The following is a 20,260-nucleotide window of genomic DNA, read 5'->3' on the forward strand; positions in this document are numbered from 1 at the left end:
TCGTGCATGGGGCGCTTTGGCTTTGGGGCGAAGTGACTAGCACCCGATCCCTCCGACCGCCCCCCCCCCCACCCTCATGAAAAAAACCACTTCTGGTTCTGGATCCATACATGCATGGCCTAACGTACGTTACCATTTCACGTCATTCTACAAGAATACAAGGATTCTATCATGTCTATGTTACGGTAATTGTAGTCGAGTGTCATTTCGTATGTGTTATTTAATTTCTCCTAACCGGAAGTCCATCAGACGATTCGAAGGAAAATCACATGACGAGGGGATGAGAATCATTCTACAAGGATACAATGCTCCAAACTTTATGACACAACAGTGGAAGTAAATGATAATGCCGGGACCGGAAGAAGACGGTGTACGAGGCACGGGGGGCCAAGTGGACGGTAAGTAATATTTGTAAAGGGGGAGGGGCAACTGAAGTGGCGGATCAAAATAAGTCAAAATAAATGATTTCAGTAACACACTTTGCAGCAGATTCGAAAAACAATTAAATCGGGTGAATACTGGGGTACCCAGTTGCTCAGAGGTTCGTAAATGTCCGCGTAATGAGGGTGTTTATAATATTGATTGAATGGGAAAACAATTACATCAACATTATAGTCATTAGGTGCGTTCAGAGTTGTACCGTTGGTGAAATTGAGATTTACCGCTGGCAGCATTTTGTTGCCATCAGTGAACTATGGTAGCCAATGGTCAACAAGTGCTGCCATTTGTAGCAATTTGCATAGGTATAGTCTGTCCCAAGATATTTATGCAGCACATTTGGACCACAGGGGCTTGGTTGTTGGATAGTGAATTTCCTAATTATTTGTTCCCGAGTAAAAAATTGATTAAAATTGGTTATCTTATGTGTATTTCTGTGTATTGCAATGAATAAATTCACTGAAACCCCCCGTTTCAGTCATGTTAAAAAAGTGTATTCAATGTACATTAAAAAAAGTATGGGGACGACACTCGCCATCTTGGATTTATAGGGGGTCCTCGTTTCAAGCTATGTTTTAAACAAGTTCTTCCGTTTCTCCAACGATTTCTGACGAGATCTAGGTTGGAAAATGTTCAAATTACTTATTCCTATCGTCCGACAACATTTGTGCGCTGCATAATAAACACATCGTTCCAAAATGTACGAGATACTCGCCAAACTTATCGAAAGCAACAGAAGTTTACTTTTGAGTGACGTAAATTCTCTATATAATACTGAGATGTTCCGAAAATGTATGATAAATCTAGAGAGAGCAAATATTCCGTGAAAAGATATTCCTCTTGGTTTATCCAGTGCTTTCGGATCTCCGCAGTGATTACATGGAGAGTTTGCATCAACTTCCGTTGCTTTCGATAAGTTTGGCGAGTATCTAGTACATTTCGGAACGATGTGTTTATTTTGCAGAGTACAGATGTAGTCAGACGATAGGAATTAGTAATTTTAACATTTTCCAACCTAGATCTCGTCAGAAATCGTTGGAGAAACGGAAGAACTTCTTTATAACATAGTTTGAAACGAGGACCCCCTATAAATCCAAGATGGCGAGTGTCGTCCCTTTACTTTTTTTAATGTACATTGAATACACTTTTTTAACATGACTGAGACAGGGGGTTTCAGTGAATTTGTTTATTGCAATACACAGAAATACACATAAGATTACCAGTTTTAATCATTTTTTTCTTCGGGAACAAATAATTAGGATATTCACTATCCAACAACCAAGCCCCTGTGATTTGGACGATTTTTAATAAAAATACACGTACCTGTGAAAGAAGTGCAATTGAAATAGTTGAAAGGGATAATTTTCAAGATAATTTCATTGACACATTATCATCGTTCACTCGGAAAAATTTACAGGAACGAAAAAAGATTCCTTGCGGAGATTTATAATGGGGAATGTTTACATCTTTTCTCCATTCAGAATACACTCGGAATACATCGCGCAATTTTACAACGTTATCATCCTGGCTTACTGCAATACAAAATCCCCGTAGACATCACATTTTTTAGCATTGTATTGAAACCTGATAAGCTAACAGGGGCGTTTCGACTGAGAAATCTTGGAAATTTTTCATACTTTTGAATGAAAATTGTTTGAACCCTGAGGTATTTATAAATATCATGCAATAAAGCAAAATGTAAATCCAGGATATCTTTGGACAGAGTATAGTACCATGAACGATTTTTGTCAAATTAAAAAAAATGGTAGCCTTTGGTTACACTTTTAGTTACCAGTTGTAACCATCTGAACATATAAAACAGTTGAAAACAAAACAAAATACCTTTTCTCTGTAAAGTGTGACTGTTTAAAGTACAAAACTTTGATGAATAACTTACTTTGTTAAATTCCCAATTATATAAAGAAGTCTACAAAATGACTACAATTCCATCAAGATTAATTGCAAAATTGATAATAAATCTCTAACCCCAGCAAAAAAGTATATTAATTAAAATCAATTTTAACAAGAGATTGGACTTTGAATAGTTGTATTAAACAGCAATGTGACATAGGCATATCAATAATTTCTTTGTTGGCAATTCAGCCATGGATCTTTGAAATCAACAAGATTTGTCCGACTAATATATATTAATAAAGCAATTTCTATGCAATCTGTGCATATTTCACCTGATCTTAACTTGATTTGATGCAAGAAATAGTAACGTTCTACCGAAAGTCCAAGTTCGAATATCAAAATACCAGTTCTCTATCACATACTTTCTATAATAATATTAATGTTTCTGGGTATAGAAGTGGGTTTAAGAGGCCCTCAGTTGTCTTAGATTGTCTTCAATATATTCATTCAATAAGATAAGCATATATCCTATTCTAAAGTCTTTATTTACATCAGTATCTATAGGCATCTTATAAATAACCCGCCGTGTTGAATTAGCATAACGACGTCACCTACCAAACTTGCCTAAGCTCTAGGCTGCCAGTAGATTTGGTGACCTCATTTGAAATTGAAAGTACACCAATGGTCAACATTGGTAACCAATTGCTACCATTGGGAACCATTTGTAGACATTGGTAACCGAACTTGCCGTTGGTAACAATCTGGTGAACTCTGAACACACCTATTGTTAATGATGGCACGTAAATAGGACCAGTCACTACAATGCGTTATATCAGCTCGTTTGGAATATGATATCAGAAATGCGATAAAGATTAACTGTGCAAATAGTAGAAAGAAATGTTAAAAACTAAATGCATGATTATGATGTCCATGAGGCCCTCTACCAAAATTGTGAAATTCATGACCCCTAGGTGAGGGGTTCAGGCTCTAGGGTGGGGCCAATATGGCCATAAAGTAAAAATGTATTAAATCTTAGAAAATCTTCTTCTTTACTGCCATATATATTTGTTAAAAACTAAATGCATGATTATGATGTTAATGAAGCCCTCTACTAAAATTGTGAAATTCATGACCCTTTGGTCATGGGTTCAGGCTCTAGGGTGGGGCCAATATGACCATATAGTAAAAATGTATTAAATCTTAGAAAATCTTACTCTCTACTTCCATATATATTTGTTAAAAACTAAATGCCTGGTTATAATGTCCATGAAGCCCTCTAAAAATTGTGAAATTCTTGACCCCTTTGTTAGGGGTTCAGGCTCTAAGGTGGGGCCAATATGGCCATATTGTAATTTTAATGTTTAAATCTTAAAAAATGTTCTTCTCTACTCCCACACGTGTGGGCAAAAAACTGAATAAATGGTTATGATGTCCACTAACTCCTCTACCTAAATTGTAAAATTCATGGCCTCTGGGTCAGGTGTTCAGGACATGAGGTGGGGGGGGGGGGGCAATATGGCAATATAGTGTTAATGCATATAATGTTTAAAAATAATTTTCTTCTTTATTCTCACTCATCTGTATTAAAAAGTGACTTATGATTATGTTTTCCAGGAAGTCCTCTTCTGAAATTTTAATTTTAATTTTTGATTTTGTAGACCAGATCTTTAAGTTTTTTGCAAAAATTATAGGTTTCATAGTTCTTTTTGAAAGATTTCAGGCAGGGAGGTGGTCGTCATTACAAATTTATAATTTTTCTACTCCAGAATGAAACCTAATTATTTAAATGCATATATGAGACTCCTCGACAAGTTTGTGTATGGGTTATATGCTACTCAGGTGACCGTTAAGGCCAATTGGCCTCTTGTTTTATTTGCTATGAAGCGAGTATATGGGACAAATTCTATCGTTTAACTGGGTCCCTTGTACATCTGTAATTTTAACGATAGAACTTTCTACCTAGTTCTCTGCTTGTTCATTGCTCAAGCAAGGACACCATTTTCAATGGGAGAGGAAAATATCACATTTGCGGAGCTTTCGGATGTTATTTCAAAAGAATTTAAAATGTTAGAAGAAAAAATTGATTCCATTGAGATAGAGTGTTATCACAAAGAATTACAAGAGTTTGCTCAGGAGCTGATTAAATGTGACAGTTTGGACAATCATGATCGGTCATGTGGTAGTGCCCCAATCATTGGTTGCACTAAACAACCCAGCTCCACTTTTGCATATCCCACTGGTGTAGGCCCAGATACCCAGGGTTCGAGCCACTAATGCTCATTAAATATATTTAGGAAGTTCAAAAATTATTTGGGACGCTCTCATGCATTTGGTGAATGGCTTCTGGATGATGTGCCAGTAACCCGAAAGATATATTTTGATGTTTTAGTATTTGTGTTTTACAGACATGACAATGGCTCTAATAGACTCGGCCAATGACAGAACAGAGGAGGGACAGGAACAGATCTCGCAGGCCCTGTATGACCTGGGTAAACACAAGCCTGCCCTGGTACTCAGCTCCTGTTACTCTTACCTGAAGAAGCACACAAAGGTAGAGCTAATGGAGACATGCTCAGTTATAACATGCATGTCCTTGACACATGTTGAGATCAAGTTCAAGGTTTATTCAGTATTTCAAAGCTACTAGCCTGAAGTATAATCTATAGATACATGCACTTTGATTAAAATAAAGAGACAGATCATGCAGAAGCAAAAGGATAATATAGTTCATGATTATAGCATGTAGTCTTGCTTGTTTCAGAAGCGTTTTAGTGACCTTTTTGTGTTTAAGAATTAAAATGTAAATCAAGGTCTTGTATTTTCTCTATATTTGACTATTTCAGAATGTTTTTATTCACATACAAATTACACATACAAATCCAGAAAATAATCATCAAATCTTCATTAAAGTTTTGAATATCTAATGATTTTTAAACCATAAACTATTGTGTTTTAGGAAAAAAATTATCCTAAACTTTAAGCTTTAAAATTTGAATATTTTCCGATATCTTTAATATACAATGGTCTTCTTCTAAAGAGGATTGATATAGTTTAAAAATCACAAACATCATGCACTCTTAACAAGTACAGTAAAACTCGGTTAGTACGAACATGGTTATATAGCCAATTCTCTGATAAAGCGAAGTTTTTTTTTAGTTCCCGATAAAATTCTTTACAAATCTTTGCAGAACTTTACGGTTATAACGAATTCGGATATAATTAAGAATCGGATGAAAGAAAATATGTATATTGTGAATTCACTATAGATATTATTATGAATTCGTTATGTGAATATAATGAATTACGGATATAAGAAAGTAATTCCATTGGTCCCTAAGACTTTGCTATAACCAAGTTTTACTGTAAATGTCTGACATTTTGCCCTGGTTTGTTTGTCAGCTGGCCCAAGAGCACCGGGTGATCCTGCTTCAGTGCATGGAGAAGATTGTCAAGGATACTCTGGATCAGATCAATACAGGACTGGCCACGGATCTCATCAAGCTCGGGGCCCTGGAAATGACGCTATCCAAGGTCTCTATGCACACATCATTAAACAAGCTCGACAAAATTTTTGTTGATGTATTTATAATTTTACATCATAATTGCCAACTGACCCGATTTCGTCGGGTCACACCCAATTTTTCAACCCTTCACCCGATTATTTTTTATGACCCGGCGGGTCATGCTTTTTGAGCTTGGATTTACGTAATGCGTAAACAATGCCGATGGCTATAATAGACACATTAAGTGTAATTATTATCGTGAGTTGTTTTGACTAAGCGAAGGTTTAAATCATTAAGTGTGATGGCTTCCAATAAGAAAAGGTCTTCATCGGGGCCAGCGGAATCAAAACCAACAAAAAGAAAACGATATTTTTGTACCTTTCACCATATCTTGGAAAATGAATTCCCATAGGTAAAACAAAGTAATTGAGTAAAAAACGAGGCCTTTGTGTTCTATGTAACGCACATTTGAATATTGGATTTTGTGCCCAAAATGATCTGACGAAGAAATTAATGACATTATTGACAACACGTCCTTAAAATGTACGTCATACGTTATGTCTCAAGAGCTTGGCTATGCATGTACATGTACATGTTTTGCACAGTGCATGTATTGAGGTTTAAAGGACATATTGCATGTTTCTAAAGTATGAGACATTTTACATTTTTTGGCTTCCTTGTGTATCTCATAATTACTTCTAACTTACTTCTAACAGTTTGTTAACAGTATAAAAGCGGTAATTAGCCATAATATCAATTTAAAGTATAGCCCTGATCGTTTAAGAACTCGTTGATTAGATAGCGTGTCACGTGGTACAGTGACGTCACATGCGACCTTCTTCGAACAGCTGATTGTAAACAAATTGGAGGATTAGCATTATCTTCTTTAAATCTTTGACATTTATTCACCATGCACGTGTTTTTTTTTTTACATGTTGACTAAATTAAAAGAATCTTATTATTCAGTCGTACATGTTTGAGCCACCAGTACGGATAAAAAACGATGATATCGCCGAAGAAGCGACGATGAAGTCGGCAATAACGATCAAATTGATCGACGTGTATACATTGTAAACACAACTTAGTAAGGATTTTAGCTCAAATAAATCGGTTAAAGGTGTTTATTATATTAAAATCTACAACAGTCTTGTTTTTAGCATTCCTAACGACTCAGAATATTCATTATTGTAAAACTATGGTGCACAAGAAGTTTGTTTCTTCGGATGTAACTGGTCACAACTTTCTAAGGTTGTTTACTTCATATTAATGTACACTGTATAAATATATATCTTAAAAGGAGACAAGAACGTTTATCTTATTAATTATTGGGGGTTTTTTATGTAAGATCCAATCTCCGTATTTTTTTTATCCATTTACATATAAATGTATATCAACGAACTTTGTCAATTTCTCGCGTTAACATTCAATATCGACAACTCGATCCTTGACTTCCTCCAAAAAATCTGAGCTGTAGGTTTCGGATGCTGGAGGAGGCTAAGCTTTTTAGAGCTGGTTAATGTTTTTGTTGCAGGTGCCCTCTGATGATTACTGTAAAATCCTAATTAAACGCGAGGAATTAATATCCGCGTAAAATCGCGAGAAGCCCGTCTCGCGAATTTTTAAATCTCGCTTTTAATTTTGGGACACATGTAAACAACATGAAAGTAAGATAAAATTTCGGCAATCGCGATTCTATGTTCTCGCGATTTGATGGTAAATCGTTGAATCGCGGAATTAAGTACTCGCGTAAAATAAGGAATCTACAGTATATCTTGGTTACTACCACTGGTCCTAACTTCACCAAACTTGCATGGATGGTGCTTCTTATGATACTGATGCTCCAGAGAGGCTTGAATGCTGAATCTGAGCCATAGGTTTCAGATGCTGGAGGAGGTTAAGCTTTTAAGAGCTGGTAAAAGTTTTTGTTGCATAGCCCTCTGATGATTATATCTTAGTTATTACTTGTTCTAACTTCACCAAACTTGCATGGTGCATCTTATGATACTGATGCAACCGACAGGCTTGAATGCTGAATCTGAGCTATAGGTTTCGGATGCTGGATAAGGTTAAGGTTTTTGGAACAGGTCACATGTTTAATAGATAATAGTACTATTTCAAACTTGCATAGTTGATTAAACTATAATATGAATGAATCGCATAGGTAACTTCAGATGCAGAGCTTGATCTTAATTATCAAAGATGCTAAAAAATATATCTTCGTTATTACTGGTCATATCTTCACCAAACTTGAATGGATGGTGTGTCTTATGATACTGATGCACCTGACAGACATGGATACTCAATCTGAGCCATAGGTTTTGGATGCTGGATGAGGTTTAGTTTTTTGGAATAGGTCACATGTTTTATAGATAATAGCTTGCATAGTTGATTTAACTATGTAACAAATGAAATGCAGAGGTAGCTTCTGATGCAGAGCCTGATCTCCATTATTAAGGATGCTAAAAAAATCTCCTTCCTCACTCGAACCTGCTTGATAGATAGATGTGTTTGTTGTTAAATGATATAACATGATTCCTATGATAAAGTATTGTATAACATGATACACTATTGTTTGATATGATACAATATGATTTTATATGTTATATTGTAAAAAAGTTATATTGTATCAATATTTTTTTTATATTTTATGATATGATATTGTATCATAATATTGTTATGTAAAGTATTGTATATTATGATACAAAATTGTATAATATGATATTGTGTTATTTATTTATTACATAATCACATGATACTGTTACATATGATATTGCAATATATAATATTGTATCTTATGATACAATATTGTATATTATATAAAATTGTATCATATAATAATGCATAATATGATATTAGTTTCTATAATATAGAATTTTATCACATGAAATTGTATTATATGATATTGTTATATTATATATTGTTATATTCAGTAGTATATTCTCACTATATAACTCTATATAGACAAATAGTCAATAACTGTAATATTAGCTCGTCCGAAAAATATTGACCGGTCAATATTTTTTTGATATTGACTGGCTAGGAATAATATCTAGAGAACATTCCCTCTATTTCAAATAATCGCCTCTGATTTGTTGATTCGTAAACGATGACGTAAATAACTCTTCGCGACTCCACAACAAGGTGACGTCATAATAGACAGTCAGTCAAGGCAAGTAAACAACGGACGCGCAATGCGACGGTTTGCTATCATAACGGATATAAGGATTTGCGAATTACTGTGAAGTAAAATCAGGTAGAACATCTGTATTTTAATTCTTCCGGTCGGCGGAATATCACCAGTGACCGTTTTATGCTGAGGATATTTTGGAAATGAACTTTGCACAAAATTGAATTCGTGAATTCTTTGTTGAGCTGAGAAAATTACGGCGATCTGTTTTCAATTACTTTCTTAAATTTTGGTTTGTTTCTTCATATAACAAAACAAATGTTGACTGTGTTTTCGGGCAACATTCATTATATTAGCCCCCTTGGGACGAAAATATTGCCCTCCGCTTCGCATCGGGCAATATTTCGTCCCTCGGGGGCTTAGCTAATATAATCAATGTTGCCCTCAACCCCAGTCAATATTTGTATAATATTGGATCATATGATATTGTTTATTATTATGCCTTCTGTCAGTTTGTCACTATATATTCAATACTTATTTATTTTCGCATAGTATCAAAGGATTTATATAGCGTAAGCATACTATGCCGAAATAGAGCACGGCAAATATTTTCAACGAAAACCTTTCAAGCGCCGACAGTGGGGTTCGAACTCACGATGCTAAAATCATTCCAGCTTGAAGCCCAACGCGTTACCGCTACGCTAAATTAGACGTTATTTTACTCAATGGTATTTATAAATATAAAACGTAGATATATATGACGTACATCAAGCAATTAAAATTATTAATTTTTCCAAAAACACTTCATTATTGACGGTAATTTTAAAGTTAAAGTTTTCTATAAACTTTTGAACAAATTGATTGAACATTTTCAAAGAAATTCTACATGAGAATCACAAAAACGCTTTTTTAAATGAGGCTTGATAAAGAATGTTCAAGAAAAAAAATTCAATGAGATTTCGTCTGCTAAACATTTCGAGTTTTCTCGGTAAGGCCAAACATCTCTCATTTCTTGAAAAGAACATAAACCTTTGTTGACTTTTTATTGTACAACAACTTGTTGATTAAATAAACGTTAACAATCAAATCAATTGATTGATTTGAAGGAAAAAAAACGCTTGCTTTTCTGGTGATTATTTTTAGGGACTTGTCAACACTCGAACGTCACAGCTACTTATAGCTTATCGCCTCCGGCTTGTGCACTATGTATCAAACCCTGACTACTATTTAGGCATAGTACATGCACAACACAACACTTTTATATAAATATAATATTGGTTTTTATTATATATGATTATATCCCATGAAATTGTATTATATGATATTGTAAAATATATTTTTGTATTATATGATACAATATGTATAGTATGATATTGTATTATATAATATTTTACTTTATCTCATACGTGTGGTGTATATTACGCGTGTGATAAACCTTTGCTATATCAAATGGGTGATGCTTTATCAAATACTTCCTGTCTGAACTATTTTTGACAACGCTTCATTGACCTATTTTGAAGATTTGCTAGTACTTTTAACATATCTATATCTTAAACCAAAAAATTGATATAAAATAGATTTTGTCAAAAATTTGAATTACAAACTTGAACAAAAGCACACAACTGCAAAGTATAGGTGTAGGAACCAGGGAGCTGGGGGGGGGGGGGGGGGGGCTTAATAGCCACTCGTTGAAATGGACCCCTCATCCAAGCATACCCCGGATGTGATGGATGAGGGACATTCTTGGAGTACAGCCGGAGGCTGAGGAGTATCAATAGCATATTTCTTGACCAATTATATGCGAGCTCGCTATTCAAAGAATTTAAAACCCATGTGACCTCACTAGTATAAATAACCACCGCCATACTTAAATCGCTCATTATTTAAAGCAAATTTATTGTCAATGTATTAGTATCAAGAGGCGGGAATATGAATTCATGTACTAATCCATGCATTCTCACATGGGCGGGAAAGTTGATACTCCTCAGCCTCCGGCTGTACTCCAAGAATGTCCCTCATCCATCACATCCGGGGTATGCTTGGATGAGGGGTCCATTCTTTTCATACAGCCTTCGGCATATCGGAGTATCAATAGCATGTTTAAAGAATTGACAATAAATTGAATCAAATTGTTTATTAGGAAAAATCACATCAAACACAATTTAATACACCATTCATGAAAGAATTGGACTCATTATTATTATCAACGTCTCTGAAGTAAAATCTCCTAAAGTTCTTTGATGAGGACCAGTCTCCAGTGCTCAGAATGTTCGATAAAGAGACACCACTTTTCAGAGCTGCAAAGGCGGATGCTCCACGAATTGAATGTGCCTTAAAAGTACTAATGTCTATTCCTGCACTTTCCATCACACATTTAATCCACCTAGCTACAGTACTTGTGGAAATTTTATTAAAGGTCTTAAAGGAGACGAGAAGTTGATCACACTTGCGATTTTTACTTGTACGTTTGATATATTCCTGTAAAGTACGCACAACACAAATTTTTTCATCCTTGAATCTTTCAAGAGAAATAGAAAAAGACTTTCCTGGTTTGGATGTCTTAAGTAATGATGAAAAATAAAAAACAACTCTATCTGAACTAAAAGTCATGTTTTTAATATTCAAGTTTGCGAGAGTTTGTGCTCTAGCAGCTGTTGATAAAGCTAAAAGTGTACATAACTTCAAGGTAAGATGCTTCATGTCTAATGAATTCAAAGGAAAAAGAGTTTTTAAATATTTAAGAACTTGACTCACATCCCATGTAAATTTATATCTTGGCAGGTTAGGTCTTAAATTAAACAAGCCTTTCATAAACTTTGTCAGTAAAGGTGAATTTTTATTCCAACTTTGGTCTAAAAATGATAGGGTTTGAGTAACAGCTACTTTGTGAGTATTAATACATGAATAAGACTTTCCATCTTTGAATAACAAAAACAAGTAAGACATCAAATCTTTTTCAGATGTTTCATACACACTTTTGTTTTGTTTATAACACCAAAAAATAAATTTCCGCCATGCAAGGTCATATTGTTTTTGTGTTGATCCTCTCCATGAAGACAGTATGACAAGCTTAACGTTTTTTGAAAATCCTTTATCCTGCAAGGTTTTCCAGAGAAAACTGTGGCGGCTAGAGTAATTTTCTTGTTCAAAGGATGGTTTCTTTTTCCTTCTGTCATCAGATCTGCATGTCTTGGCAGTCTAACTGGAATAGAAACAATCATTGATAGTAAAAGTGGAAACCAAGTTTGGGATCGCCAGACAGGAAAAACAACAATTGCTTTTTCTACCCTATCTTCCCTAATCTTATTAAAAATTCTTCCTAATAAATGAAAAGGAGGAAAAACATAGGGCATTAATCCTGTCCAATTTCAATTTTCCATGCGTTGGGACTAAAACACCAAGACACATATTTCTGAATTTTATAGTTTTCATCCGATGCAAAAAGATCAACATCTGGACACAAAAACTGTTTGGTAATTCTATGAAAAATTTCTGATTTTAAACTCCATTCACAGGATGTAGAAGTTTCCCTGGAATAATAATCTGCCACCTCATTTAATTTCCCAGGAAGATACTGACATGTCATCCATATATTCCTTGTACAACACCATTTCCAAATATCTTTTGCTAAACAATCCATATCTTTTGATACCATTCCACCCATATTATTTACATAAGAGATGGCTGTTTTATTGTCACACTTTATGCCTACATGAACATTGGTTTCTTCGTCCATAAAGTATTGTAATGCAAAAAATATGGCCAATAATTCCAAGTAATTGATATGGAACTTTTTCTCATGCTCTGACCAATTTCTGCTAAAGTGACCTGTTTTAAAAACAGCACCCATTCCATTACAAGAGGCATCAGATTCTATCCAAAAATCTATGGGTAGTAAACAAATAGGTTTACCATTTTTTATATCGATATTCTCTATCCACCAAACAATTTCTTCTTTACTTTGATCTGATAAATTTATATTCCCATCATAATTATCATCATTTTCATTCAGTGCCCTAACTTTGTCCCTTTCTAAAGATCTGTAATAAAGGGGTCCAATTGAAATTGCATTGAATGCATGTACAATGAGTCCAATGAAAGCTGCCACCTCTCTTATACTAATACAGTCTTCCTGCAATAAACTTTCAGCAACATTTTTTATTTTATCTATTTTGTCTCTTGGTAAAAATACTTTGAATTTCTTTGAGTCGATTATCAACCCAAAAAAGTCAATTATTTGAGTTGGTGTTGTCACTGTTTTCTCAAAGTTAACATGAAAACCTAATGAATGTAAAGTATCTATAATCAGTTGAGTATTCTTCATGCATAAAACCTGACTTTGATTCATAATCAAAGAATCATCCAGATAATAAGAACATCTGATGCCAGTAGATCTTAAATAAGCATAAACAGGTTTCAAAATCTTTGTAAAAATTCTGGGTGCTGAAGACAATCCAAATGGTAAAACCGTAAAACAATAAATCCTTCCATTCCATTGAAAACTCAAATATCTCTGAAATTCTTTTGCAATTGGAACGCTAAAATAAGCATCTTTTAAATCAACACTACAGAAATAATCTCCTTTTTGTAAAATGCTCAAAATTTGATTCAAATTTTCTTGCTTAAATTTCTCATATGAAACAAATTCATTAAGACTTCTCAAATTTATTACAGGTCTAAGCTTTCCATTTTTCTTAGGAACAACAAATATATTAGAAATAAATAAATCATCACTTTCATTTATTTCTCTTATTGCACCTTTTCTTATGAGTTCGTTAATTTCATCATTAACAACCATAATTTCTTGATCATTGAAAGAAATTTGAGATGGCTTTTTTAACTGGTAAGGTCTTTCATCAAACAGAATTTCATAACCTTGGATTGTCTTCAGAACCCATGGATCATTAACAATCTTTTTCCATTGAGCTACATGATATCTAATTTGACCAACACTTACCGTGTTTGTCTCATTTAGTATTTCTCTCGTCTTCCTCTCTTGTCTGATCTCGCTTCTCGAGTTCTTCCCCCTAAAAAAGGTCTATTAGATCCTCTTCCTCTGCCATAATAATAGTTGTAGGAGAAATTCCTTCTCCCCCTGTAGCCTGCATTGTTATATGCACCTCTATTAAATTTGTCCCGAGACTTGTATTTATCAAAATCTGATAACTCCTTTATTTTCTTTTGTATATCAGAGCCAAACAAAAATTCAGTTACTGGCTGAGTGGCATTGCATTTGTCAGAAAACTTATTTGGCAAAATTTTTCTCAAAAGAAATCTCCTTTTCTGGGACAATTGATACACAGAGTTACACAGAACAATAACTGCCTGTTTTATCAAATTTCTAACCTCCTTCAAGTTCTCATTTGACTTTGACATTTCAGCTATTTTAAGCAAAGGAACAATCCCTGTTGCTATAGTTTTCTGAACGGCTTGAAAGCCAGAGTCTCTACTTTGAGCAGATTTTGGCATAATATTCCAGATATCTGGATTTACCCGAGGAGCTAACAAATATGTACAATTTGCTGGTCGTGGGTGACTTTCAATTATTTTCTCTGTTTCACCTTCTTTAGTACAGAGAGTGTTCACCATGTTTGCTAATTTGTCATCAACATTCTTTCCTTTTTTATCTGACGAAAACCATTCTGGAATATCCCAGTCATTATCTACTTGATCTTTATCTTGTTCAACTGATTCTTTATCATTCATGAAAAAGTCAAAATCATCATTTACACTTGAGACTTCATGCTCATTATTATTGACATCTAGGTCAACACTCTCTTGTTCCAACTGATCTAATCTTTCTTTCTGCAGATTATAAATGCAGCCAATTATATCATTAATTCCCATCATTTCTTTAAATTTGTCAATATTTTCTGTGTCCATATTCAATATGGCATTGGTAATATCATTACCAGAAACGTCAGCCTTTTTATTTTTCTTTGCTTTTGTGGCATTTTTGCTCGAACTTTTACGTTTGCCACCTTTTTTACATGCTGAAGACGGCTTCGCCGTCGAAGTTGAATGCCCTTTTTCATTATCATTGTGTACTGCAGAACCTGCAGTTGACCGTATCTCGTTCATTTTAGAGGCGAGTCTTTTCTCTGCCTCTCTAATGTCCTCGCTATCAAAACCCTCAAAAGACTCATCACCCGAGTCTGCCATTATTGATAAAACGTCAGAATTTTCTGTCGAGGACATGCATGTAAGTTTCAACAACAAACTCGTCTCACGTGTGCCACGTGAAAACACCCAGACCACGTCTGAGAAACAATAACACTTTGAAAATAAAACGTGTATTAAACACTCAAAGTTAAGACATCGTCTTAACTCAATTTTTAATCAAAAAAATCTCGGATAATACCTTATAGCCCGCACAACGTGCGCCAAGAAAAATATGAGCGATTTAAGCATGGCGGTGGTTATTTATACTAGTGAGGTCACATGGGTTTTAAATTCTTTGAATAGCGAGCTCGCATATAATTGGTCAAGAAATATGCTATTGATACTCCGATATGCCGAAGGCTGTATGAAAAGAATGGTTATTTTTGCTCGGCAAGCCTCGCGAATATATACACCATTTCAACTCGATGGATAAAGCAAATATAAAATCACACAATATAGATATCCTGTATATATCATATGATATTGTATCATTTGATATGATACATTGTTGTATCAAATTATATTGTATCATATGATACAATATCATATTATGTATCAAACATGATACAGTATCATACAATACAATATCATAATATATTATACAATATAATATCATATGTTACAATATTATGATGTATTATGTAATATAATATTGTATCATAATAATATATTTTGTTTTCCCTTGGACTGATATGTCACATTTTCATTGGTTTAAACATAGCACGTGACTGCCTCATATATCTCTATATTTGTTCTGTGAGAAATAATATTAGGCAATATGGCCGTCATTGGTCGACGCTTCGCTTACTCATTTCGTCATTTCAAAGTATTTTATACATAAACTGCATGCCGTAAGTTCTTAAAGTATTTGGAGTAGTTGCCCTTTGAAATTCTTTAAAATTAGAGTAGTTGCCCTTAGAATATTGACGTCACATTGTTTTGTCTGGAGCAGAACAAAATGGCAGCGTCGAAATTTGCTCAAATCTCTGCAGAGGAAAGGGAGAAAACATTTAAAATTGAATAGCAACAAAACATTGTAAGTAAACATGGGTGAAGCAAAGATTTTGAAAGAGTATTTGTAAGGTGAGATTGAAAATTTTGAAGAGTTTAAATGAGTTAAATTGGACGAGATGTAAGGCATCTTGTACATGGCTTTGCGTAGATCATCACTATTTGTGAATAAATGTGTCGCTTGAAAGTCCTCGAGAAAACAAAACACTTATTAGGTTAGTTACTGACTCACTACGGAAATATATTGGGTTGATCAATCTCATAGAAGGCTCGGCTTCGCCTCGCCATCTATGAGATTGATCAACCCAATATATTTCCGTAGTGAGTCAGTAACTAACCCAATAAGTAATAGTATTATATATTAATATATTATGATATTATATTATGTAATAAAATACAATTATTTATAACACAATACAATGTCATATCATATGTTATATATAATATCATATCTCATCAATGTTTATTACAGTACTGTATTTTATTTTATTATATGATATATATTGTTAGTATCATAGGATGCAATATTCTATTTTATATTATTGTATTGATAAAGATTGTATCTTATAATACCGTATGAAATGAACCTATAATTATCATACAATTTTTTAACAGATGATATATGATATTGTGTCAAAACAGTATCCATGAATATCCAAGATCATAAAGTATGATTTTCATTTAAAATGATAAAGGTGGTTTCATACAGGTGATGCCTCATAAAGGTGATACCTTGTCTCGGTGAGCTTTGTAATCTGTGATTACCTATGTTTTTATTCTAATAAAGCAATAAGATGGTGAATGTTTACCGACCTCTCTCTATATCAGCTTTCTGATATAAAAAGGATTTAAAACATTTTTTTTTAGAATTAATCATTCAATCACATCGTATGCTCATCCTAGCAATATTTCATAGTGATACGCATGGAATGAAAATTCGAAGAGTTAGGATATGGTGTAAATATGACAGGGAAATGTTATACAAATATTGACGGGGGTTGAGGGACGAAATATTGCACGACGCAAAGCGGAGGGCAATATATTCGTCCCAAGGGGGCTATTATAATCAATGTTGCCAGAAAACTCAGTCAACATTTGTTTCGTTATATGAAGGAACAAACCAAAAATCAAGAAAGGATTTGAAAACAGATCACCGTAATTACCTTGGCTCAACATAGAATTCACAAAAAAAAATTTAATTTTGCGCAAAGTTCATTTCCAAATTATTGCCGGCATCAAAAGGTCACTGGTGATATTCCATCGTCCGTAGGAAGTAAGCTTAAGATGTTTTACCTGATTTTACTTCACAATAAATTGTGCAATTCCATATCCCTGTTATGATAGTGAACTGTCGCATTGCGCGTCCGTTGTGTACTTGCCTTGACTGATTGCCTTTTATGACGTTAACTTGTTTTGGAGTCTCGAAGAGTTATTTACGTCACCGTTAACTAATCAATAAATAAGAGGCAATTTCTTGAAATATAGGGAATGTTCTCTAGAAATTATTCCTAGCTGGTCAATTTTAAAAAAACATTGACTGGGCAATATTTTTGGGAGGAGCTAATATTACAATTATTGACTATTTGTCTATAATATACAGTTATGTAGTGAGAATATACTACTGAATATAACAATAAGTTTTATTGCCCGTGACTGTCTAGAACCATTCCGATGTAGCATTATATAGAATAACTAGAACCTTCTCGTTGCAACCAACGAGTGGGTCTTCCGTCCGATTTTTGAGTAAATGAGATAAAATCCTTCACTTTTAAGACTAAATTGTTAATCAACTCAAAACATTGGGGGAAAAAATTTCGGCACCCGAAACTTGAACCCGGGTCGTCTGGGCACATGTCCACGACTCTAACGACTGTGCTACTCGAACTCTCGCTTCAGGACTTTCATGCTTAATATCTCGGGAACACATCAATCGATTTCAAAACAAATAACATATTCTGAATCAGTAAAATAGTCTCTATCAACCCATTAGAAAAATATATTAAAAGCAAAAAGCTGAAAAAACAGATTTTTTATCTTTGCTTCCGGTGACGACCGGAAGTGATGGCAGATGTTTTTATGACCATGTTGCAACAGGTAAAATTAATGTCTATCCTCACTGAAAATTTCAGCCCTATATCTTTATTCGTTCTTTGGATCTCTAGCCGACAAAATTGACTTTTAAAAATCGTAATCGGACGATAACTTCCGACCAGAAGTGGTTATCAAAAAAAGGAAACGGCGGTACAAACTTCAGATGCCGACACATCAACCCTTAAAATTTGAAGAAAATCGAATGAGCCATCTTCGAGAAATCGCCTGCACAAAATTTGTAAGACAAAAAAAGAATAAAAAGAATAATAAGAAAAGTGAAAAAGAAACAATAGAATAATAGTAGGGTCTTCCGCTGAAGACAGAAGACCCTAATTATATTAAGGTATAATAATACTGTTTATCAAAATAAACAATAAAATCAAGTGTTATTTAATAAACAGTTTCTTTCCCAAAATAGAACAATAACAGCACAGCAAAGTGGGTTAATTAAGGGTTTGCTTCAAATCTGTAAGTCATGAGTTCGAATCCCACTGGGGTTTTTAAAACTTATACCTTTCCAAAATATTTTAAAATGTATTTTCTGGCTAATTATTGTAAGATTTGAGAAGCTAAACCGGTTAGAGTATTTTAATTATAATGTACTTTGAGGTGGTATGAGACACCTCCATGTTGTGACGAATTGTTTATTGAAATAAACAATAAAATGAAGAGTAATTATATAAGTAGCTTCTTTTCTAATTTTGTCACCTAACAGCAGAGCGCAGTGGGTTAGAAGGTTTACTATAAGTAATGAGTTAGAATCCTGCTGGACTTTTTGATTTTCTACCTGTTGGGTTGTTGCTAAGGTGAGCTGTGTGTCTCACAAGCCTCTTGTTTTGTAATTAGGAGGTGGTACCGGACTGGCAGAATGCAGCCAGTGGACTTCTGGTGGCTCTTGGGGCTCAGTACTGTGACGAAGTAATGGCTGAGATGTTTGAGAGATTTCAGCCTGGCACTCTCCCTCATTATTTTGTTGTCCGGACAATTGGCAACCTAGCCCAGGCTAATGGTAAATATATTAGCTTACAAATCTAAAAAAGCATTTCAATTAACTCAAAATTGTTAAAATTCTGTAAAACACCATGCAGATGTGTTTAGAAAAGGATAGGGTTGGCTTCTTACAACTGGTGAACTGTAGGGAACTTTAAGCCCATATGAGTCTGTTGAAGAGATATTTAACATGACCTATGGAGAAGAGACTAACTTTTGTCTGTTTTCTAGTTTACAGGATGGTCCCCCATCTGACAGCTGTTCTCAGTACCACCCTTCCTATGCTGGGAATGGTTAAACACGACAACATGAAATGGGTCTTCTCAGCAGGTAGGCCACTGATATACATTAGATCCCTTGTCAAACATGCATGAGGAATTAATAATTGTGAAAAATTGCAAGAAGCATTCCTAGTAGATTTTTGAACTCTTGCTTTTATTTTTCTGACAGTTGTAAAATATATAGAATTATGGTAAGAGTTTGGCATTTACAGTTCTATGATTCCAATGATTTGATACAAAACAGCAGAATTGCGTAGTTTAAAATTACTTGGGGCATAAAATAAGGAATCCACAGGGCCAAAATTAAAAATATTTATGTTTCCCCTAACGCAACCGTCCCAATTTAAACCCGCCGACTGAATTGTTTTTTTTACCACATTGAATAGAGATTTTTTTTTTAATTGAAACCTAATTTTACCCAAATTTGTTTTTAGAAGACCCACATCGTTTTCATTTTACAATCATTTTGTTAGCCTTGATCGTCACTTAACATGGGCGAAATACTCGCTTTATAATCGGTAACTTCACAGGAATTTCCGCAGAAAGAGAAGTTGAAGTCACCCTGTATTCTGAGTTCACGATCGTGTAAATTAACCCCAGAGATATTAAAATGATAATCATTTAATTAAAAAACGTTTCCACAGCCTCAGTTAACCACTGTTGTGATTAATAATTTGCAATTGTCTTATCTTTTCTGAGTATAAATACAGATGATTCAGCTATACATTGCCTACTTTGCATTGAAAATTACAACAGATGTTTATTACTTTTAGTGTTGATATTACAATTAGTTGGTAACTTGT

The 20,260-nt window shown here is 34.2% G+C and overlaps 2 protein-coding genes across 6 annotated transcripts in view; one reads left to right on the plus strand and one right to left on the minus strand.

Moving 5' to 3' along the window:
* The first annotated feature begins 227 nt into the window (after positions 1 to 227).
* The window catches only part of LOC105337461 (maestro heat-like repeat-containing protein family member 1), a 76,056-nt gene continuing 56,023 nt past the window's right edge, over positions 228 to 20,260 (plus strand). For 3 of the 4 annotated variants that reach the window (XM_034480369.2, XM_034480370.2, XM_066080355.1), the window contains exons 1-5: positions 229 to 398; positions 4,698 to 4,843; positions 5,692 to 5,823; positions 19,033 to 19,195; positions 19,408 to 19,506. In XM_034480369.2, the coding sequence (XP_034336260.2) occupies positions 341 to 398; positions 4,698 to 4,843; positions 5,692 to 5,823; positions 19,033 to 19,195; positions 19,408 to 19,506 (598 nt within the window). In that variant the 5' untranslated portion in view covers positions 229 to 340. Of the gene's footprint in view, positions 399 to 4,697; positions 4,844 to 5,691; positions 5,824 to 19,032; positions 19,196 to 19,407; positions 19,507 to 20,260 lie in introns of all 4 variants that reach the window. The other variant, XM_066080354.1, reaches the window with a different exon arrangement.
* On the minus strand, positions 10,957 to 15,466 carry LOC136274105 (uncharacterized). 2 transcript variants are annotated; one of them, XM_066080353.1, is made up of 2 exons: positions 13,880 to 15,466; positions 10,957 to 12,120 (listed from the first exon to the last, which is right to left on the minus strand). In XM_066080353.1, the coding sequence occupies exon 1, from the start codon at positions 15,118 to 15,120 to the stop codon at positions 13,894 to 13,896; it is 1,227 nt and encodes a 408-aa protein (XP_065936425.1). In that variant the 5' UTR covers positions 15,121 to 15,466; the 3' UTR covers positions 10,957 to 12,120; positions 13,880 to 13,893. The 2 variants fall into 2 exon arrangements, with proteins under 2 accessions (XP_065936425.1, XP_065936424.1); XM_066080352.1 differs by having other exon boundaries at positions 10,957 to 12,124.

This window comes from Magallana gigas, chromosome 3 (genome assembly GCF_963853765.1).
Source record: "Magallana gigas chromosome 3, xbMagGiga1.1, whole genome shotgun sequence".
In the NCBI taxonomy this organism is placed as follows: domain Eukaryota; kingdom Metazoa; phylum Mollusca; class Bivalvia; order Ostreida; family Ostreidae; genus Magallana; species Magallana gigas.

Bases quoted from the DNA above. Each gene is read 5' to 3' on its own strand.
- LOC136274105 (XM_066080353.1), bottom strand. From the start codon at position 15,120: ATGTCCTCGACAGAAAATTCTGACGTTTTATCAATAATGGCAGACTCG.